We start from the raw sequence: 23,241 nt of genomic DNA on the forward strand, positions 1-23,241 counted from the left end.
TCCTTCTTCCCTTCCCCTCCCTGGCCCTTCTCCTACATCTCCCGCCCTCCACCCTCTCCCCTCCACTCCTCCCTCTCTTCCTCCTCCCTTTCTCTCCTTGCTCTCGCCCCGCCCTCTCCCTCCCCTTCCCTCCACCACCCGGCCCTGTTGGTAGCGGTGCGGCTGGGACCTCCAGGAAACGAGAGGGCGCGATCGGGTCTCGGCTTCGATCGGCTCTGCCCGGCCGGAGGCCCGAACGGAGGCGGCGGCGCGCGGGCTTCTGGGTAGTGTAGTCCGTCCGACGGCGCAGGCGCAGTGCGGCCGGGCGGGCCCAGAGGGCGCGGGTCATTGTCCTGGCAGAGCCGCGCGGGTGAGTCCGGCAGCGGACGGGGCGGGGCTGGGCTGCGGACGGGGCGGGAGGAGAGGGGGAGGGGCGGGGTCTCCCACCCCGGTCCCCCCGCGCGGACCGGCCCTCGCCCGGCGGAGGGGGCGTGCGGGCCCAGGTGAGGGCGTGCGGCCTGCGGGCGCGGGGGGGCGGAGGAGGGTTTGCGGGCTGTGGAGACGCGGCTCGGGTCGGAGAGGAGGCGCCTCTGTGTGCCCGACCGCGTGTGCGCGGGCCGTGCGGTCCTGCCCGCGTGGAGTCAGTGTGGGGCGGGGCGGCGTCCTGCGCGCCCGCGGGTCTCGGCGTCTCGGGGTGCGCCCCTGAGCCCGGGGCCGGGCTGCCCGCGTCCGTGCGCGCGTCTCCTCAGTAGCGTGGCCGGAGTGTGTGTGTGTGAGGGCGCCGCCCCGGGGCGCAGCCGTGCCCGTCCCGGCCTCTGGCTCCTGTGCCTGGGTGTGGGGTGTGTCCCTCCGAGGCCCACCTGTCCCCCCGTGTCCGTCTGTGCCTGTCGCTGGCTGTGAGTGCGTCCGGTGTGCCCTCGCCGTCGCGCGTGTGGAGGGCCGGCTGTGGCTGCACACGTGGGCCCACCCTGGCTCCCGCAGACTTGTGGGGCCCATAGGAGGCTCTGGAGGGGCGGGGAGCCCGTGGGTCGGGGAGTGTGGGCGGCGGCAAGTGGAGCCCAAGGGGCGTGCTCCTTCCTGTCCCGCCTCCGCCTCCCTCACAGGGCCTTCTCGAGGGGACTCCTGCCCCGCACCCATGCTGACCAGGGGTGTATTTGTTCAGGGAATGTGTACTGGGCACCGAGAGTGCTGCTCTGGGCACTTTGCTCTGGGCACTTTCCGGGACTGCCTCTTTGAGAGGCCTTCGGGAGCTCTGAGGTTGCAGCCCTGACCACCCCCATTTTACAGATGAGGAAACTGAGCTCAGAGACCAGGTCACCCAGCTTAGAGACCAAGAAGACCCACGCATCTGGGGTCCAGAGCCCCCATGCTTGGCCACCAGACAAGTGGGAAATTCTTTATTCCTTTCACCTCGTTGGAGACAAAGTTCCAGGATTTTCCCCGTGGGATTCTCCGCTAGAAACAATGGAAGGAAGGAAATAGCAGAAACCTCAGCGGAAGAGGAGGAAGGAGGGAGCCGCCGGCTTCGCAGCAGCGCAGCTCTCAGACCGCGCTCTGCCCGACAGCCACCAGCCCTGTGCGCGCGTCACCTTACAGGGCCACTCTGAATTCATGGGCTCCTTTCTCAAAATAAATTTATTATAATTACAGCTTGCGATTCCACTGCCGTCAGGACTTACATAATCAGGGTTGGATTGTGTTCATCTTTTTTGATACTAGGGGCGCTCGGCTCGCTGTACCTCCCGGGTAAGTTGGCTCTGGTTCTGTTCGTGTCCAGCCAAAGAGCCGGTGGCGTTGACCTCACAGTGCAGGGAGAGGAGGCAGAGTCTGCCAGTCGGAAAGAATACCTTTTGAAAAGTTAAATATTTTTTCAAACATTACAACAGCGATACGAAAGTACCGCATCCGGCGAAACAAAGACTATGAAGGAGAACAATGAATACCACCTCCTTCTCATTCCTGCTTCGTCCCCTCAAGGCGCCACCCGGTGTCCATCATTCCGTGGTCCTCCCCAGGCTCAGAAGTGCAACCGCTCCCCTCCACGCGCCGGTTTGTCTTTATGCAGAGCGCGTAAGGTCCGGTGTAAATCTCTCATCTGACTTGTGTTTCTCAATTAGTGACATTACGGGTGTGAGTAGGTGCAGAACTACTCCTCCTCTGTAGAGAAGACCTGATCCTTCATAATATGGCCTCTCCCTTACCGATGGGTACTTTTTATTTTATTTCTGGACTTTTTATGGGTTGGTTGGCCTTTTGCCTCTAGGAATAGTTCTACAGTAAACATGGCTTTTTTGTGCTGTAACCTTTTACACAGAGCTTTTATTGCTGTGGGCAGAGTCTCAGACAGGGCTGCTGGGTTACGGGGTTCGTATGTTGCCAGCCGGCTTTCTGGAAAGGTGAGAGACTCCCATTCCTTCCGCTGTGTGGAGAAGGCCCCTTTCTTTGTGTCTTCGCCAGCTCTAGGAGTTTGCTCACCTGTTCTTTCCCTCTGTGTTCGGGTGCCTCTTGTGTGCCACACGTTGTCCTGGGTGCCGTGATCATCTCTGCTTCCTGACGAGTTGCCTTCTGGTGGAGGGAGGACAGTCAAGGAACTTGAGAACAACTCTTTATTTTATTTTTTTAAAGATTTTATTTATGTGACAGAGAGATCACAAGCAGGCAGAGAGGCAGGCAGAGAGAGAGGGGGAAGCAGGCTCCCCGCTGAGCAGAGAGCCCGGCTCGACGCGGGGCTCGATCCCAGGACCCTGAGATCATGAACTGAGCCGAAGGCAGAGGCTTAACCCACTGAGCCACCCAGGCGCCCCGAGAACAACTCTTTAAAAAGACAGTGGCTGATAACCATGTGTGCTGTAGGAAGATGGCGGAAGGTGTGGGAGTGTTGCCGCTTGAGCTCAGGGGCCGGGGGTGGGGGACTTACTTCTCCAAGGAGGTGACGCTTAAGACGGCCGTGAGAAGGCGCTGGCCATGGGAAGAGCATCCCTGAAGAGGGAGCAGCAGATGTGAAGGCCAGTGTGCCTGGGGCCAAGTGTTGGAGAGCAGAGCAGACTGGGAGGGTGGTGGCCAGCAGGCGCAGACCATGAGGGCCACGTGGGCAGCGGGGAAGCCTGGGTCATTTCTAACGCCGCGGGAGGCCACGGGAGGGTTTTTAAGCTACAGGACGTTTTTACTGAGGGCTTGCTGCAGGCCAGACATGGTTCTGTGGAGTCTGTGGGTGGGAAGTGGTAAGAGACCCGAGCCCACGCCTTTGCAGTGGATACTGGGGCTCCTTGGCCTCGCACTATTGGCAGTCTTTGCTGTGGGGCCACCTTGTGTCTCGCGCTGTGGACTCGGTGGACTCGGCGGTACTGAGCAGCATCGCTTGGTCTCCACCCACCAGTGCCCGGAGCAGCACGCTCCTGCAAATTGTGGCACCTACAGAATGTCTCCAGACATTGCCAAATGTCTCCCGGCGCCCAAATCACCCTCTGGCCGAGAACTAGTGTTCTAAAGACTCTTGCCAACCTGTCCTTATGTGTGAGTTAAAATCGCAGCTTTCTGCTTGTAAAAGTGGGGGGCCCTTTGGGCTCAGAAAGACCCTTCTTTGTCTTCGTGGTTCTTACACTTTAAGAAACTCATTTGGAAACCAATAATTCTTGGTCCCCATCCCAGCGGGTTTGATGCACCAGGTCTAGGCAGGGACCTAGAGATGTGTATTCTGAGTAATAATAAGCATTCCTGGTGATTTTTGGCATTTTGAGAAATGGCACAGTAGCTGAAGGGCTTTTGTGTAGGAGAGGACTGCATTTTTACAAGTGATCCTGGGGGAGGTTTAGGGAGGCATATTTTGGCTTGATAGCAGAAGGAAAATTTGTTTCCAGTCAGAGGTATTGGTGACTCAGGTAGTGAGCTCCTCATCATGGGAGGCATGCAAGTCCTGGCAGGTCACTGTGGAGCCAGGACTGAACTAGCATGTTCTAAACTAAGAATTTGTGCTAACCTATGCCACCTGTCTGGTGTTTTACTTTGCTTTTATTTAAATTGGCTCACTGGTTTTTGAATTTATTTATTATATCAACTTAGGTTTTTTTTTTTTTTAAGATTTTATTTATTTTAGAGAGAGAGCGCATGCACAAGCACAAGTGGGAGGGGAAGAGGGAGAGGTTGAGAATCTCTTAAGCCAACTCCATGCTGAGTGTGGAACCCTACGGGGCCTTGGTCCCAGGACCCTGGACATCACGACCTGAGCCAAACCAAGAGTTGGACGCTCTATCGACTTCGCCACTTAGGTGCCCCTAAATCAACTTAGTTTAAAAGGGTATCCTTTGTGACTGCCGTAAATGGGAGCAGGGCTTTGCCATTAGAAAGGAGACACTTCAGAACAAAGCTGACTGCATCCTGCTCTTTGGAACATACTCGACCAACAACAGTAATAATAGCTGCTGTGTGTTGAGTTTCTGCTCCAGGTTCCTTCTGTGTATGTTAGCTGAACCCCACAGATACCCCAGAAGATGTGGGGAATCGCCTGCAGCGGTGGGGAGTGGCGCCTCAGACCAGCACTCAGACCTGGGGAGGGGGTCTGAGCAGGGTGGCTGGGAGAAGGCAGAGGGTCCTCTTGCTCCCAGCAGCTGTGGGAATGGGTGTGGGGGTGTGAGGGTGTCTGGGGGTGCTTTTGAGAGGCAACAAGCACCTAGAGCTGGACATACACGGCCCACCTCCATTCCCAGCTGGGTCATCTTGGGCCAGTGGCTTATCCTTTGGGCCTCAGTTTTCTCATCTGTGAAATGGGATGGGTAAAAGTAGGACTTACTTTGTGGGGCATTAAGAGGATTAAAGGAGAGATGTCTGTCCATGGCCTTGCACAGAGCTTAGTGTTTGTTATTAACATGTGTGTGCGTGTGTGTGTGTGTGTGTGTGTGTCCCTCCTTGCCTGTCTCCTGGTGGGTATGTGTCTGTCTGTCCTGTCTGCCAGGCCTGGTTTCTCACTGTTTCCTCTCTCTCTCTCTCTCTCTCCTAACCACAGTCCGCCCATTCCTGTCACTCTGGGCACTGGAGGGATGGCCACCCAGCTGCTGACTGACGAGGCCCTGGTGAGTCCTGTCACCCTCTCACACTCCATTCCAGAGGCTCAAGCTCAAAGGGCAGGACTCCTGCCCGGGATGACCCTGTGGCCCCCAACCCCCCTCTGGGGCTCACATGCTCAGCACAGTCTGCAGGGGTCTGTGTCTGCCCTGCGGGGGGTGGGTCGCATGCAGGGGTGCTGCCCTCCTCTGCTCTGCCCTTTCCAGGCCCAGCAGCCCCTTGCCTGCCCCTGACACTGGCTTTGGCCAGCCAAGAGGGACAGGGCAGCTTGGGAGGGATTGGCTCTGTCCTCGGGGCTTTCAGGAGACAAATGGGCCCCTGGGAAGTGGCGGTTAAACGGACCACATCAAGTGTGAAAAAGGCTCCTGCAGAGGAACCTGGGCAGCGCAGTGGACCAGACTCGTGAATGTCGCTTATGGACACCCACACACGTGCTGAAAGTCCAAAACACAGGCTGGAACAGGCCCGCACAGTTAGGACAGCGGTTACCTCTGGAGAGAGAGGAGGACGCCCTGGGGTAGGGCAGTTGGGCGTCTGCGGCTCTCGCCGGTAGGCTTTGTGCTTTAGTGGGTGGTACGTGTATGCTTGTTGTATTTTTCTCTAAATTTCCTTTTGTGCCAGAAATATTTCATAATAAAAAAATAACGTGGATATTCTTAGAAAACTGGGAAAACCTGGTAAACTGTAAGTAAGACAATATAATTCACTCATAGTCTCTTTCCCCATAGATAAGCCATATGGATATTTGGGTATTCATTTATTTTCTTTCTTCTCTGATTATTATTTTAAAAAATTGACCAAGTATTGGTTCTGCCATTTTAAAAAAAATTTATTTATTTATTTGACAGAGAGATCACAAGTAGGCAGAGGCAGGCAGAGAGGGGGAAGCAGGCTCCCTGCTGAGCAGAGAGCCTGATGCAGGGCTCGATCCCAGGACCCCAAGATCATGACCTGAGCTGAAGGCAGAGGCTTAACCCACTGAGCCACCCAGGCACCCCAGTTCTACCATTTTATTTTATTTTTAAGATTTTTTATTTAACGGAGAGGGGGAGAGAGACAGTGAAAGAGGGAACACAAGCAAGGGGAGTGGGAGAGGGAGAAGCAGGCTTCCCGCTGAGCAGAGAGCCCGACGTGGGACTCTATCCCAGGACCCTGGGATCATGACCTGAGCCGAAGGCAGACGCTTAACAACTGAGCCACCCAGGCGCCCCTACCATTTTAATACTGAGATTTTTTTCCCCATTCAACTTTAATTAATAAGGATTTCTCTTATTTTGAAACTTCATAAACTTTATAAACATCACTAGTTTGACTTTTTAAAAAAATAATTTATTTATTTTATTTTTTATTTTTTGACAGAGAGAGAGATCACAAGTAGGCAGAGAGAGAGGAAGGGAAACTGGCTTCCCAGTGAGCAGAGAGCCCGATGTGGGGCTCAATCCTAGGACCCTGAGACCACAACCCGAGCTGAAGGCAGAGGCTTTAAATCCATTGAGCCACCCACGCACCCCTAAAAAATAATTTTTTCGATGCTATAAATAGCCTATCATAAAAGAAAATTCCTGGCATGTAAGGAAATACACAATCATTATAAAGAGCTTAGAAAAATCCAGAAGAACACAGCAAAGAGATTCGGAGTGACCTGTGATTTTACTGCAGGAGATAACTACTGTTCGGTGTTTGTGTGTCTTTCTTTCCCTGGATACATGCTTTGCAAAAACGAGAATCACCCTGGCTAAGCAGTTTTTATATCCTGTTTTGTTGTTGTTGTTGTTGTTGAATATTTCATCCTAAGCATTTCTCCATGTGGTTAAAAGCTCCCCGTAACATCCATTTTATTTTATTTATTTATTTATTTATTTGTAAAGATTTTATTTATTTATTTGACGCAGAGAGATCACAGGTAGGCAGAGAGGCAGGCAGAGAGAGAGGGAGAGGCAGGCTCCCTGCTGAGCAGAGAGCCCAATGCGGGGCTCGATCCCAGGACCTGAGCTGAAGGCAGCGGCTTTAACCTGCTGAGCCCCCCAGGCGCCCCCGTAACATCCATTTTAATGGCCACATAAAAATTTCACCTCAGGGCTGTAGCTGGTTTCCTTCGTGGTTCTTTCATGGGACATTTATTTGTTTCCTGTTACTCGTGGTTATGAACAGTATCAGGAGGGACATGGCTGGTGCATAAGCCTTTCCGTGCGTTTCACATGATTTCTTAGGTGTGCTTCCCTGAGGAGGAATCCTGGGTTGGATGTTTCTGAAGCCTTCCATGAGGCTCTTAGCACTTTCCCGACAGGTGGTGGCGGTGTGTGTGTTCCCGCCAGGCTGGAGGGAGGTTTGCGTGGACTGTTGTCAGAATTTCTTCTGCACTTGGCATATAAATGACACACGGTGTTGACCTTGAGCATGATGGGTGACAAACGGTGTCATGCTATCTCTTTCTGAGTAGCGTTGTCTGTGCTATTGGTGAGGGTTTATTTTCAGCAAATGTTTGTTAGCCATTTCTGCGGTGGGTAGATTATCTGTCTACAGGATTCTCAGTATTTTGGAAATTTTAAACTCGCGCTTGTGCGCGCACATGTGCGTGTGTGTGTGTGTGTGTGTGTAAGTAGGTGTGGCAACTATTCTTCCCAGGCTCACTCTTTGTTTCTTCTTTTATTCTATATTTTTAATATACAAAAGCATTTCAGATTTTATTTATTTATTTAATTTACGTTTTTAAAGATTTTACTTATTTATTTGACAGAGAGAGATGTTGGGGTCCGTTATCAAAGGAGCGAGACTGAGACAAAGTGAAAGTTATGCAAAGCTTTATTCTATGCCAAGCATTAGAAGTCAGACTGACCCGCCAGGGCCACCTCTGAAGAGAGCGACCCCGTCCTGATCTCACAGGCTGGTTTTATAGGGCATAACCGCAGACCCAAGGTACGTGGCTTCTATTGTTAAGGCGTTTACTTCTGGAATCGATACCTGAACCGATACCAGGAACTACTGGGGTGTTTATTCCCGGAATGAAGTCCGTGGATGTAAACAACAATATGGCTACCTAGGCAATATGGAGTCGCTCTGGCTAAGCAGGCCCTAATAGTTAAACAGGTTTTAACATTAAATTGGCTCTAACAAGAGACACAGTGAGAGAGGGAACACAAGCAGGGGCAGTGGGAGAGGGAGAAGCAGACCTCCTGCTGAGCAGGGACCCCCCCCCCCCATGTGGGGCTTGATCCCAGGATGCTGGGATCATGACCTGAGCCAAAGGCAGAGGCTTAACCCACTGAGCCACCCAGGCTCCACATTTCAGATTTTTTTTTTTTTTAAAGATTTTATTTATTTATTGAGGGAGAATGAGTGAGAGAGAGCATGAGAGAGGGGAAGGTCAGAGGGAGAAGCAGACTCCCCAAGAAGCTGGGAGCCCGATGCGGGACTCGATCCTGGAAGTCCGGGATCATGACCTGAGCCGAAGGCAGAGGCTTAACCCACTGAGCCACCCAGGCTCCACATTTCAGATTTTTAAAACCAAATCTGCCTCTCCTTCTGTGGTGTCATCCGTTGTCTTTAAAGGTCTCTCTGGGGCGCCTGGGTGGCTCAGTGGGTTAAGCCTCTGCCTTCAGCTCAGGTCATGATCCCAGGGTCCTGGGATCGAGTCCCACATCGGGCTCTCTGCTCAGCGGGGAGCCTGCTTCCCTTCCTCTCTCTGCCTGCCTCTCTGCCTACTTGTGATCTCTCTCTCTGTGTCAGATAAATAAACAAAAATCTTAAAATAAATAAATAAATAAATAAATAAAGGTCTCTCTGTTCACAGGTCACACATGACTTGTATTTTCTTCCCTTTTTCCATTTATCATTTAGGTGATAACCACGAACTTCTGAATCTTTTGTGTATCTACCTGAACTTTAATTTGCTGTACGAACGTGTCAATTCCATTGTCTGTGACTGTCATTTTGTCATGTCATTTATGAAACCCCTTTATTGGGACACGCCCCGCCCGCCACAACAGGTGCAGTTTATTGTTCACGGTCCGATCGCAGGGCTGTGTGGCGGTCACCCCAGGCAGTTGCAGAACATCCTCACCCGCAGACCGGAAATGTGTGTCCGGTAGCGCTTGCTGCCCTTTGTCCCGTTAACCCCTGACCTACTTCCTGTGTCTGCGTTCAGCGCGGTGGCGGTGAGGCCCCCCGAGCAGTCGCCCGTGCGAGGGCTTCCTCGGCGGCGCGGGGAGAGCACGCGCACTCACCACGGGGGCGTTGCCCCTTTCTGGTCTTTGTTAACAGTGCTGCAGTGGACATGGCAAGTTTTTCGCGTGAACCCGTGTCCTTGCTTCTCTGGGGCGCACTCCCGGGAGTGGGATTGCTGGCTCCCATGATGACTGCTGGACCGTCGAAGCAGCTGTCGGCCTCTTCCAGAGCAGCTGCCCCGAGCTGTCTCTGCTTGTAACTGTCTCTGCTTGTAACTTGTAACTTGTAACAAACTGGTTGTCTCCGTTTGTTCTTTTCCCTGCATTATTTAGGAGGACTCGGAGGGCTCGGGTGCATTTGGGGTTAAGCTTCACTTCCACGGGAGGTCTCCCCAACCACCTGCTGTCTGCCCTCCCAGCATGCTTTGCGGTAAGGCGTGGGCTCCGAGACTTCTGAGACCGGCCGTGTGGTTCTAGGGCACTTTTGTGCACCCCCAGCCCAGGCTTGATGTGTGGGACCTGCTCAGCAAATAGTTAACTCATTGGGTGAGCTGAGATGGCATGTGTTTAGGGAAGACTTTCTGAAGGAATTAGTATATAAAAAAAGTTAAAATAAATTTTAAAAGGAGGCAGGAGGAAACTTGAAGTGATGGATGAGTTTATGGCCTTGATCATGGTGGTGATTACATGAGTGTATGCTTTCCAAGCTTAGCATTGTATTAATTAATGTTCATGGCTTTTTGTATGGCACCCAGGCCTCAATAAAGTGGGTTTTTTAAAAAGAAGGAATTATTAGCAGGACTGGTCAAAGGATGTATTAGGTCAGAGAATTAAATAATAATATCCTATAGCAATAATTGTTATTAATAATAAAAAGTATATATAAGATACATATGAAATAGCAAAATTAATCAACTGATGATAGCAAAAGCTGGCGTCTGTCAAGCGCTTACTCCAGCCCCACCAGGCACGGGGCTGGAAGCACGCATCCTTACCTCGCTTAACACCCAGGACAACCATGGCGGGGAATTGTTGTTATGAAGCCCATTGAACAAATGAGGCTCAGAAAGGTTGAGAGAGTAGCCCAAGGAAACACAGCCTAAGAGGGACAGAGCCAGCATTGCACTGCAGCCTACCAGCCTCCCAAGTCCAAACCCTTAATCACTGCTGCATGCTGCTTCTGCATCGGGGGATGGTGGCCCCTGCAATGGGGAGGCCAGCGTGAGCCCAGGGCACTGGGCAGGCGCTGGGGACAGTGAGAGAACTGGCCAGCAAATGAGGTCTCCTCCCCAGGGAGGAAGGGCCGTGGTTCAGGGCCCGGGGTAGGGGTGGCGCTCAGCGCCCTGGAGGGAGCCAAGGACCTGTGGGAGGCAGTGGCAGTAGCTGATGGTTGTTGAGCACCTACTGTGTGGATGTGCTGTTCTGAGCAGCAGACGGGGATTACCCTAATTCGCATGCGCTCCTTCTCAGTGATCCATTCACTCATTCAGGAGCGGTCTGCTGAGCGCCGGCTGGACGCCAGGCATTGTAGGAAGCCCTGGGGATATCGTGGTGAGCAGGATGGAGGCACTGGCTTGCTAATGCTGCCCTCACAAAGCACCACAGGCTGGGGGGCTCACAGCGGAGATCTGTCTTCTCACAGTCCTGGAGGATGAAGTCCCCGCAGTCAGGGTGTTGGCAGGGCCATGCTTCCTCTGCAGGCCTTAGAGAAGGAGCCGCTCCAGGCCTCCCTTTGAGCTTCTGGTAGTTCTGGGCCCGTGGCAGCGTGACGCCCGTCTTCCCGTGGCTTTCTCCCTGCCCGCGTGTCTGTGTCTAAATCTCTCTTTTAGAAGGACAGCAGTCCTGTCGGATTAAGGGCTCACCTAGTCCAGTATGATTTCATCTTGACTCATTACATCTGCAGTGTCCCTGTTTCCAAATAACGTCCATCCTGGGGTGCCGGGGGTTCACACTTCCACACAGGACTTGGGGGTGGACGTAATCCAACCTACGGCAGGCACTTCGGATAGGACCCGGCCCACAGCAAGTGCCTAAGTGGTAGGTCACATCACGTGGTGGTTGACGTCACCACCATCATTGTTACCTCCCGTGCTGCGGGATAATCATTTTACCCACAGGGTTTATAGCATCTGCCGGGAAGGCACCGAGGCTTCCGCCCCAGGAACTCCCCACCGTTCCCCATGGCCTCATCTGCCTCTTAAGCCTCAGACCCCTGGGGCCTCCCCGCACAGACCCAGCCACTCATTGTCCCTCAGATTGCGTTCGGTGTCAGCTTTCCGAAGTCTTCCCGGACGCGCCCTAGAGCTGCCATTGCTCGGGCGCCTGGAGGACTTCTCGGTGGTGGTGTTCACACGGCTGGTCGATCACGTGTGTGTTCGTGTGCCTCGTTCATGAGGAGCTCATTCTTGAACTTTCTCTCTGTCCGTTTCCCAGTCCCCATCTCAGTGACTGCAGCTCTGCAGGGCTCAGGACGGTGTGTGGAACTACTGGATTCCATCTGCCCTTACTGGGCAACTAATGCACACGTCCATTCGCAGGGTCGTGGTGATTCCTGCTCTGTTTCCTTTATGATTCCTGCTCTGTTTCTAAAGTGTGTGGTGTTCTGCTCTAATCAGTCTTACGTTTGTTTTCTTTCTATGTCAGAGGACCATCCCGATATAGGTAGGCACCAAGAACACTGAGTGGTCGGTCCCTTCAGGACTCCACACTGTGTTGAAGTCACTCCAGATACATCCCGTGCCTCCCCTAAATCCTCTTGGCTTTTCTGGCCATTTCTCTAGACCTCTGTGAGCAGGGCCCTGCGGTGAGTGGTTGTGGGTTTCCTCTTACAGGAATCAGTGACGTTCAGGGATGTGACAGTGGACTTCACCCAGGAGGAGTGGCAGCAGCTGGAGCCTGCCCAGAAGGACCTGTACCGAGATGTGATGCTGGAGAACTACAGGAACCTGGTCTCTCTGGGTAAGGGGGCAGCTTCGCTGAATTACTCACCATCAGCCTGTCACTTGAGAACTACAAAGAAATAAGAAAAAGAACGGACAGATTTGACTCTGTAGAAAGTTTAAAGATAAAAATAAAGTTGACAGGTAACGAAGTGGGGGAATAATATTTACCACATGTATAATAGTCAAAGGATTATAATTATATCAAGAGCTCCTAGGAATAAACAAGAATGAAATGAAATGAGAACCAGAATGATAGAAAGGTAGACCAGACATATGAGCTGGCAGGTCATAAATGTCGAAATACACAAACGTATACTTTATAAAAGATTTTTAAACCTTACCAGTAGTCAAAAGAAATACAAATCAAGTCAAAGAAATACCGTTTTTGCCCATGAGGAATGATAATAGTTGGCATCGCAAGGGTGCAGGGAAAAGGACTTTCCTGTTTTCGGAGTATGAAGTTGGGATGGCAATTTTGGAGGATCCTTTGACGTTATCAACCAAAATTTGAACGGTTGCATTTTTAGGGATCTGTCCTTTAGATATCTTCCTGTGAGTACGCAGACTTTTACATAGGAAGGAAAGGAGAAATGACCTCAATGCCCACCCATACAGGACTGACTAAAACCATCAAATCGTATCAGTGTGACAGAGACCATTTAGCTCATCAAAGACAAACTGTCTGTGGATGCTGACACGGGAAGATGTCCCTTAAACCACTGACTTCCGGAACGAGAGAATATGTTCCCATTTCTCTCACAGCTTCCGTGGAAGTATAATTGACCTACGATTAACTGCACGTATTTAAAGCGAACATTCTGATGCATTTTGACATCTGTATACGCTCGGGGGGAGTCCATCACCGTGATCCAGATAATGAACACATCCGTTATCCCTTTGTAATATCGCCGTGTGCCTCCCACACCCACCCTCTGGTCCCCGGGCGGCCACTTCATGTGTGAGTGCCCGACGGCACTGTGCAAATCCATATTTAATTTGCATATCCTGAAATTTTGTATATACGCACTCATGCAGCGTGTTCTCTCTCTCCCCTTTTTGGTGTGCTTTCTTTCGCTTGGCTTAATTATTTGGAGGTTCACCCATGTTTTCTGTATCAGTAGTTCACTTCTCTTCATTGCTTCATGGATAGACCATGATTCGTTCATCCGTTCAGTTGTTGGTGGACATGCGGGTTGTCTCCAGTTCTCGGCCGCCACAGATAGAGCCATGTGTACAGCGTTCACAGAGGACCTGTGCTTTCCTTTCTCTTGAGCAAACACTGGGGAGTAGAATGGTTCAATCACGTGGTGGGTGCGTGTTACCCCTTCAGGAAACTGCCAGACGTTTTTCCACAGCGGCGGTGCCGTTTTCCATTTCCGCCCGCAGAGCCCCGGGCTTCCAGATGCTCCGTGTGCTTGTCGAAGGTTCGTGTGCGCGATCTTCGTCATTTTAGCCATTCTCGGGGGTGTGGTGGTAGTGGTGGTGTGCTTTTGGTGTCGTCTGAGAGACCATTGCCTGATCCAAGGGCACTAAAATTCACTCTGGTCTTTCCTCCTAAGATTTCTGTGATTTTGGCTCCTCATTTAGGTCTTCGGTCCATTTTGAGTTAATTTTTGTGAATCACGCAGCAAAGGGTCTGATGCCAGCCTCGCATGTGGGTATCCAAGCGCCCCAGCGCTCATTGCTGCAGAGCAGAAGCTTTTAATTTCATGTAGCCCGGTTTATCAGTCATTTTTCTCCGGGATCATGCTTTTGATGTTTTCTCTAAGAAATCTTTGCTTATCTCAAGGCTACAAAGGTTTTCTTTTTTAAGTTGTGCAGTTTTATGTTTTATGTTTTATTCTGTGATCCTTTAATTTTGTAATGATGCAAAGTGCTAATTGAAGCTCATTTTTTTTTCCTCAAATGAATATCTAGTTGTCCCACCACTGTTTCTTGAAAAGGCTGTACTTTTCCACTGGAAATTCCACTGAATTTTCTCCACTGAATTGCTTTTACACGTCTGTCAAAAATCAGTCGTCCCTGTGTGTTGGGGGGGGTGTCTAATTCTGGGCTCTGTTCTGTCTCCTCCATCGATGTCTGTCGCGACACCAACACCGTGTCATTTGATCTTCTGTCAGTTTCTGCCTTTAGACCTGTGCTCAGTCTAGACAGCTTGCAGTCCTCACGACCCTCTGAGTGTCTTGGCCAGTGCCCGTGAATTATATGGTACAGGTTTCGTGGCTGACTGCTGTGAGAAGTCACTGTTCCCAGCCTTCATCAGCTCTGGGTACATTTTCAAATCCTTTTGGGTGTTCTTTCTCAAGCTTGGGTAGTTTCCATGTCCGCGTGTTCTGATCAGGAATCTGATGCTCGCAGATCTCCAGAACACTCTCTCTGCTCACACGGTCTGTCGGGCTTTGCCTCAGTGTCCACCTTCCTCCTGCTAGGCCCCACACCGCAGGCTGCAGCCTTTCTCCTGACAAGCTGGGTGGTCGTAGGGCCTGCCTCTCTGATCCTACCTCTCAGGTCATGTTGCCCTTTCTTGGCTGATGTCCGGTGTCTTACAACCTTCGTTTTATATATTTTGTCTTCCCCCTTCCCCATTGCTTTAGGCTGTAGGCTGAAGGGAAGTCTTACCCTGTTACTCAATCTGGGCCAAAAGCCCCATTTGAGGAGGAAAAATGGGCATTCGTGTGTGTGTGTGTGTGTGTGTGTGTGTGTGTGTACAGGTTTGTCATATGTACTTTTTTAAAAAGGTGTGCGCTGGGGAGAAAATTCTTTTTTTAGGGGATAGAGAAAGTTCTAAAAATATGACCCAAATGGTTAACACAGGTGGGATTGCAGGAGACTTCCGTTTTGTTATTTTTTGGTGTTTGATGTTTAATAACAAGGGTGAATTACTTCGTGATCAGAAACAGTCATAGAATTATCAAATATGGGAAAAGAAAGTATGAGAGACAAGAAATCTAGTTCCACAAAAACATCCCTACTTAGCTCCAAAGGAGTGAAGAGCGTCTTGCACATTAGTGGCTTTTTGCCCAAGTGACCTCTGCAGATGCTGTCCTGTTAGCATTTCCGTCGGCTGCAGCAAAGAAGCCCACGTCCACACCCGCCACGGGCCGCACGCTGGCCGGCCGCTGCTGTTTGCCGGGCCTGTTGGTGAAGCTTCGTGGGGCCGGTTGGTTTAACTGGGCTGATGTCAAGCTGTTTCTTCACAGCTTTTCAGAGCTGAGAGCCGAGTGTTTGCTTTTCTGCAAATGATCTCTCCTGATGGGTTTTAATCCACGAAAGGGAGGCTGCCTCCTTTCCCCTGCCCTCTTGGATTGCGGGGTGTGTGGCATCCTGCTTCTCAAAGGTGTTTGCTCCGAAGGACTTCCAACAGTTTCCCAGCTGAGACTCTGCCTGCTTTGGCCTCTACAGCCATGGCCTGTTGATAGCCCAGCACGTCTCAGACCGCACCGCCCCGTCCGGATTCACCATCCCCTTCCTGTCCCCACCCCACAGCCTTCATGTCCCGTGCTGCCACCTGCCCTAACGGCTGAGCATCAGGCACACCCCAGTGGGACGAAGCTGCGATCATTCCCCTACCTAAAGTATTTTGCACATTTTTTCCTCTGGGATAGGAAAGCACCTCACAGCAAAACCAGTGACTCCTCAGGGCACATGGCTCTGGGATCAGACCGCTTAAATCCCAGCTCTGCCTCGAATGTGCTGTGCCCTTGAGTTTGTGACTTGCTTCCTAGACTCTCAGTTCCCTCCTCTGTAAAATGGGTACACTCAGGAGTGCCTAACTCGCATGTGGTTGTCAGGGCCGTGTGGGATGATCCATGCAGATGGCTTCGTGCCGCGCCAGGCACGATGCAGGTGCCCAGTGAATGTTCATCTGACGACTTCTGTGTGCCAGGCAGTGCTGCAGGAGCTGGGCCCCGACAAGGTCTGTGCCCTCCTGGAGCTCACTGTCCACAGGGAGGCTGGCAGTAGACAGATCCAGGCAAGAGCAAGCAGGAGGGGTGTTCCTTTCCACCGTAGGATGACAGGGAAGGCCTCCCTGTGGCGGTTGTTAGCTGGGGGCTGAAGGATGTGTGCCGTTGGGAAGGTGGGGTGGGGTGGTGGCAGGTGCAAAGGCCCGGAGGCAGGACGAGCTTTGCATTTGCTGGGGATAAAGAGGGAACCACAGGGCAAGCGTGACTGACAGCAAGTGAGCTGGGATGGATGGCGGGAGACAGGAGAGGGGGGGCTGGCTCTGTCCTGAGGACCCTGTAGGTCAGGGGAAGGTGCTGCCTTTGATTCTGGACACTCAGCACGCCAAGAAGACACTGGAGGGTTTCATCTGACTCTTAAGAACAACCTCTAGCTGCTGAGTGGGAAATGGTTGTAGGGGGGTGAGGGCGGGGGAGGGTGGTGGATCTTGCTGCATTTCGGCCAGAAAATCCGGGTGGCTAACTCGGTCCGTGGCAGGGGTGAGAGGCGAGATTCGGTCTAGCCCGAGCTGTTGTGCCCGTCCAGTGGCTCCTGCTCCCCGTCTGGACGGCGGGAGGAAAGGGGTGAATCAAGGCTGACTGCTCCGTCCTTTTCTTTTTTTTTTTCTCTTTAGTTTAATTTTTTTAAGTGGTAAGACAGACCTAAACTTCAGCATTTTAACCATTTGGGGTGTGCAGCTCCGTGGTGGTGAGTACACTCGCACTGCTCCACCGCTGCCCCCGTCTGTTCACCGAGCTCTTTCATCTTGCAAAACCCAAATTCTGTCCCCATTAACGTCCTCTCCGTACCCCGTGCCCCAGCCCCTGGCACCACGGTCTGCTTTCTGCGTCCGTGAGCGTGATGACTCCAGCGACCTCACAGGACTGGGGTTATGGGTATGGAGCCTTCTGTGGCTGATTGACTGTGCTAAGGCTTTTGGGTGAGGCTCTCTTTTTCTTGTTGATTTTGGAGGGGCTGGGGTTCCCGCACCACAGGTTCTGAAGGAGACGTGCTAGGCTTGCAGCATCCAAGAGGGACACCAAGTAGGCTTTCGTGTACTTGTCAGCAGAGCCCAGAGGAGGTCTGGGTGAGGTGCAGCTCCGGGAGGCGTCAGCATACGGAAGATCCTGCAGTCCACACTCCCCCAGCCTGGCCCGGCCCGACTTAAGGGAGGGGTCTGGGACGCCAGGGCTTGCGGGCTGGGTCGGGGTTTCCATGGGGCAGCAGGGACGCCTCTGTTTCACCCCTGCCCTGGTTGCCTCGTAGGAAGGAGGGCTCCCTGGGGCCTTATCTTCACATTTTTAATGAGATTTTTGTGTAAGATTTTGCGGTTTTTAAATGTTGTGAAGGAAGCCGTCAGATCCGCGATACAGAATCTGGAGCTGGGGAGAGTCCTCTAGACTGGAAACAGAGATTTGGGAATGAACAGGCTCCACGCGGGAGGGGATTGGAGCCGCAGCAGGGCCGGGACTAGCAGGCAGGGACGGATGCGCAGCGGCAGGAGGGTCTGGAAACAGCGCCAAGGGACACCCGTTGCTCCGGGAGTGGGCGGCGGCGGAGGGGTGAGGGGCACGGAGGGTACAGGGAAGGCTGGAGCTTGGCTGCCGTGGGGCACGTGGAGGACAGCCAGCACGTGCCACGCAGTTGCCCGCTGGCGTCTTACCGTTTCTAGTGGGAGCGCTTGGGGGAGCCTGAGTGGTGGGGACAGCCCGGACGCAGGGAGCCCAGGGCAGTGCCTCAGGGCTCGGGTCCGCGGGAGCCCGTGGTCTGCTCCATCCAAGCCGCTGGCCTCTTGCTGCTTCTCCTGTCTCGGGACACCTGGCTGCCGACTGTCCCCTTCGCTGCTCTCCTGAAGGGGCCCTTCTTGTTCCCTCTGCTCCCGTCATGTTGCTTCTGCCTCTTTAAACCACCTCTGTCACCAGCTCATTGCCTCCCCTCCGGCCAGCAGGGTGTCCTGTGGCTCTGACATCCCGTACTCGTCTGTCCGGCTTTGGCTGGTCCCCTCCTCCCAGCGTTGTTAACCCCGGGCGTTTCCTCTTCTCTTTCCCCTCCCCCAGACTTGGAGACTAGACCTGAAATGAAGGAGTCGGGGCCACAGGAGGACAGTGCGGAAGACAGACCGGCCGCTGGGGCGGTCGCGGAGGGACCCCCGAGACATGGTGCTCGCGGTCTGGCCTCTGACGGAGCGTGGACGCAGGGCGAGCGGGTGGAGAGGCAGCCGGGAGGCACAGGGACCCGTCCGCAGCGGCCGGAGCTTACCCCGGGGCTGCCTCCCGCGGGCCGGGAGTTTCAGGTCTTCGCCCCGCAGAGCTCCGGGCCGGTCCCGCCACGGTCGGAGCGCCCGAGGGAAGAGGGGCCCCGGGCACTGGCCGCGCTCGGGAAGGCCTTCTCCAGGGACCTGGCCGTCAGCCCGCCGCCCCGACCGGACGTGGACAGGAGGTCCTACGGCTGCAGCGCATGCGGCAAGGCCTTCAGCCGGAGCTCGTCGCTGATGAAGCACCAGCGCATCCACACGGGCGAGAAGCCCTTCGAGTGTGACGCGTGTGGGAAGCACTTCATCGAGCGCTCGTCCCTCACCATCCACCAGCGCGTGCACACCGGGGAGAAGCCGTTCGCGTGCGGCGACTGCGGCAAGGCCTTCAGCCAGCGCATGAACCTCGTCGTGCACCAGCGCACGCACACGGGCGAGAAGCCCTACGTGTGCGCCGCGTGCGGGAAGGCCTTCCGCAAGACGTCCTCGCTGGCGCAGCACGAACGCGTGCACACCGGGGAGAAGCCGTACGCGTGCGGCGACTGCGGCAAGGCCTTCAGCCAGAACATGCACCTCCTCGTGCACCAGCGCACGCACACCGGCGAGAAGCCCTACGTGTGCGACGCGTGCGGCCGCGCCTTCAGCCAGAACATGCACCTGACCGAGCACCGGCGCACGCACACGGGCGAGCGGCCCTACGCGTGCAAGGAGTGCGGCAAGGCCTTCAACAAGAGCTCGTCCCTCACGCTGCACCGGCGCCGCCACACGGGCGAGCGGCCGTACGCGTGCGGCGAGTGCGGCAAGGCCTTCAGCCAGAGCTCCTACCTGATCCAGCACCAGCGCTTCCACATCGGCGTGAAGCCCTTCGAGTGCAGCGCGTGCGGCAAGGCCTTCAGCAAGAACTCGGCGCTCACGCAGCACCGGCGCGTGCACACCGGCGAGAAGCCCTACGCCTGCGCCGTCTGCAGCAAGCACTTCACGGGCCGCTCGTCGCTGCTCGTGCACCAGATGGGCCACACGGGCGAGAAGCCGTTCGCGTGCAGCGAGTGCGGCAAGGCCTTCAGCCAGAGCGCCTACCTCATCGAGCACCAGCGCATCCACACCGGCGAGAAGCCGTACCGGTGTGGCCAGTGCGGCAAGGCCTTCATCAAGAACTCCTCGCTCACGGTGCACCAGCGCATCCACACGGGCGAGAAGCCGTACCGGTGCGGCGAGTGCGGCAAGGCCTTCAGCCGCAACACCAACCTCACGCGCCATCTGAGGATCCACACCTAAGGGGCTGCCTTGGGGGGGGCACCTTGTCCCGGGGCTTCCCTTCAGGGGCCTCCAAGTCCCCTCCAGGGCGGGTGGGATCCATCAGACCCGCCGGCAGTGCGACAAGTCCGATAGGGTCGCCCACCGCTGGCACCCCGGCTGAGAGGAGTCCCTCCCCATCTGGGCCGTACGACTGGGGCCTCACGGACGGCTCCCTCCCCACTGGGCACCTGCATGCCCACAGCAGAAAGGGAGTCCCTCCGTGTCTGACGCACTGGGGACCGTGGTCCGCTGCTGTAGCTGGAAACTCCCAGGAGCTCCAGGAACCCGGCATCAGGGTTCCAGGCTGCGGGAATGACATGTAATAGCCGGGACGAGGCATTTGGTGTCTCTAGGCGACACTCAGTAGGAAAGTAGGAGGGGCGGGTGGAGGTGGACTCGATAAGTGAACATGGGGACATTTCTGGACCCTAGATCTGGTCCAGATGTCAGGTCGTCATCCTCCATGAAGTCCCTCCTGGGGCGGAAGCCAGAGGGCCCCTCCCTCCATCCGTCCCTGAGCCACCGCGCTAGAGATGCCGCTCTCAGTGGGCGGAGAAGCTGGTTTTCAGAGTCTGCGAATAACAGTAAGCACTTTGGATGCCGAAGTTTCTCAGTCTGTTAAATTTTTTTTTAAATAAAACTTTTAATTAAGAGAGACTGGTGTAATTTTAAACAGTCATCAGGTGCAAAAGATACAGGCACCAGTGGTCCCGTCAAAATCCGCCTCAGTGCCTGTGGGAGACATGGAGGGCAGGCCAACACCAGCAGGCCGGATATTCAGGTTTAAAGAGTTAGCTTAGAAAGTTTGCGTATCTGGGGACACACTGTCTGTTTTTATAGTGATTTTTGCAGTTAAATTTGAAGGCAGCTCCAAGGGAGTTTCCTAAGGCTGATGTGATGCTTTGTTTACACAGAGATCTACTCCTCCCCCCCGGCCCAGAGTCTCCTTTCTTGGGGCCTTTGATGCTGCCCTTTCTGTTTTAACATTTGCACATGTCCTGGTGTTTCCTACGTCAATGTCCACAAAGAATAAACAGTCATTTTGAGAGATCTTTTATATGTGTAAGCACTTCGTGTTGCGAGCAGGAAAAGCAGCTGCGCAAGAGTGCATAAGCAAGGTGGACGGTTTCTCGGATGGTGGTTTGGCAGCCAGGTGGGTATCAGGGTAGGCTTGTTCCAGGCGTCAGGAGTGTTGCTCTGGTTCTCTGGCTTTCCCGTCCTGTGCCAGCCTCATTGCAGGCTGGCTTCCCTCACGGTTTTGTGGTGGTTTCCAGCACATTTTCTCAGTCACGTCCTGGTGAAGACAGACCTCGGGCGGTGACACAAAGGCCCAAAGCTTCATTCTGTGGACTCAGCCACCAGCGATTGCCATGGCCAGTGAAGAACCCTGTGTGGAGGGGTTTATATCTCGGTCTGGGTCTCTCCTTCCTCCCTGAAAGAGTGGCCGTGGCCCAGGGCCCTAGCTCCTGTGTACCTGCCATGGCCATGGGGTCATTGCATCCAGATCAGATTCTGGGGCAGAGGGAGGACACAGAGGAGGCAGCCCTGTGGTGTCGTGCCGCAGGTAGGGGTGAATGGGGTTTAGAATTGCGTGGCTGCTCTGGCTGTAATCATCAGAGTGAGGTCTTGCTGCACGGGGCACTTCCTTGGGAAATGCTGTCACTGCCATGGTGACCAGGAGGGCCCTCGGTCCTGCCGTTGTCTTCTGGGCAGCGGCAGGGACAGCTGGGGCCGGGCTAGGAGGTTGGCTAGATGCTGAGAGAGGCAGCCTCACGTCTGCTTGTCCCGATGTGGCTGGCATGGCCCTGTCCCCACACGTCCCTTCCTGTCATCTGAATGAAGTGTCACCAGGCCACCTGTGTGGGGGTGGCAGGGAAAGATGGAAGTCCTGACATTTGGGGTGACTGAAACCCACAGTAGTGCGTATGGAGGCCTTTGTGGTGAGCCGTGACAAGTGTGGAAGGTGGCCAGGGAGGATGGGGAGCCCGGCCATGTGAGCCTGAGCCAGTTCTGTCTGACCGTGTGTCTGTGTGGTCAGGAAGGGGTACAGGGAAGCCTGTCTCCTCTCCGGGAGGCCTGGTGTCTGGCGGCTTGTGCCAGCAGTCATTGTCTCCACGCCCCTGTGCTTCCTTCTGTCCCATCACCGGTAGTCCCGGGTCCGCCCTCTGGGGCGTCCTCCCCCTGCTGGTGAGAGGAGGCCGACCCCCTCTCCCTGCTCCGCCTTCCCATGCCTGGCCAGTGCTCTCCTGGCCAGTGCTCTCCCGGCCCAGTGCTCTTCCGGAACCAGTGCAGGGCAGGGAGCGGAGAGGCGAGGGGAGGAGCGGCCCCTCCCATTTCACTCTTTGCCTCCTGGTCCCTGAAGGTGGGCTGGGATGGGGGAAACAGGCTTGGGACGGACGGGCCCTGGCGACCCTCATTCTATAGCAGTTCCTGCACACTGGGCGCGGTTCCCAAAGCCGAGGCTGGGGGTGCAGCACGGACGGAGCAGGATGAGCCCCCGCTGGAGCTTACGTCCTCGGGCCTCCGGGCGGTGGTGAGCGGGCGAGAGGCGCTGGGACGGAGCCCGGCTGGCGGGGGAGCCTGGTGGCGGCGGGGGGAGGGGCGCCAGCCGCGGCACAAGGTTGGTTCAGGTTGGGTGGTCAGCGACACCTGACAGAGACCTGAAGACGCCAGCGACTTTTAGCCAGATGGGTGAGACCCCCACCCAAGGGCCTGGAAGTGGGGATCGGAGGTTCGGCACCGACCCTCACGAGGGGGTGGCGGGAGCACGTTGTCAGGACAGTTAGCCTGTGTGGAGCCCTGGGCAATGCCCAGGACATGACACAAATGCTGTCCTTCTCACCACGTCATCCAGGGCGCAGGTGGGGAAGCTGAGGCCCCGGGGGGGCTCGAGGCTGGAGTGAGACGCACAGCCTGCACGTGAGAGCGCCGGGCGCCGGGAGGAACAGGGCCCCAGAAGCCACACTGCCGGGGTTCAGATCCAGGCTCTGCCCTTGCTGTGTGACTCTGGGCAAGTTTCTTAACCTCTCTGAACCTATTTCCTCCTTTGTAAAGTGGGGGTAATAGCAGTCCTCAGCTGATGCATTGTCGTGGGGAATAGATGTGTGTAGCCCACGGAACACAGTGCTGTCGACTGAAGGGTTTGCGTCCTCAAGGGGAGTGTTTTGTACATGTTTGGTCCTGGCATGGAGCTCCTAAATCTCTTGGAATTTCTTGGGTCATAGCAGTGTCTTTTGTTCTGATGAGGTGGGCCCCTGGAGGGCTGGTCAGCAGAAACACCAAGCCCTGATTAGAAGCTTGGGATTTTCAGTCCTCCCACGTGCCCCTTCTCTAGCTAGGGGAGAGGGGCTGGAAATGGAGTTAATGACTGGCCTTGCCTGGGGGCGGGGTGGAGGGCAGCGCCACGGGGACAGAAGCTCCTGCACTTGGGACCTCCCAGACCTCGCCCTGTGCACCTCCTCCCCCAGCTGTGCATCTGCGTCCTGTCAGGTCCTTCATAAGAAACCAGGGACCTAGGGAGTAAGAGGTGTCTGAATTCTGTGAGCCCCTCTAACAAATTAGACTCAAGGACGAGGAATGAGAACCTCTGAGACACAGCCACTCAGGATGG

The 23,241-nt window shown here is 54.6% G+C and overlaps 1 protein-coding gene across 1 annotated transcript; it reads left to right on the plus strand.

Moving 5' to 3' along the window:
- Positions 1–319: 319 nt before the first annotated feature.
- Positions 320–20,680, plus strand: ZNF71 (zinc finger protein 71). The gene is made up of 4 exons (XM_080829543.1): positions 320–349; positions 4,979–5,045; positions 12,032–12,158; positions 18,142–20,680. The coding sequence occupies exons 2-4, from the start codon at positions 5,013–5,015 to the stop codon at positions 19,608–19,610; spliced, it is 1,629 nt and encodes a 542-aa protein (XP_080685669.1). The 5' UTR covers positions 320–349; positions 4,979–5,012; the 3' UTR covers positions 19,611–20,680.
- Positions 20,681–23,241: the final 2,561 nt, after the last annotated feature.

Source organism: Martes martes (assembly GCF_963455335.1).
Source record: "Martes martes genome assembly, chromosome: 17".
Taxonomy (NCBI): domain Eukaryota; kingdom Metazoa; phylum Chordata; class Mammalia; order Carnivora; family Mustelidae; genus Martes; species Martes martes.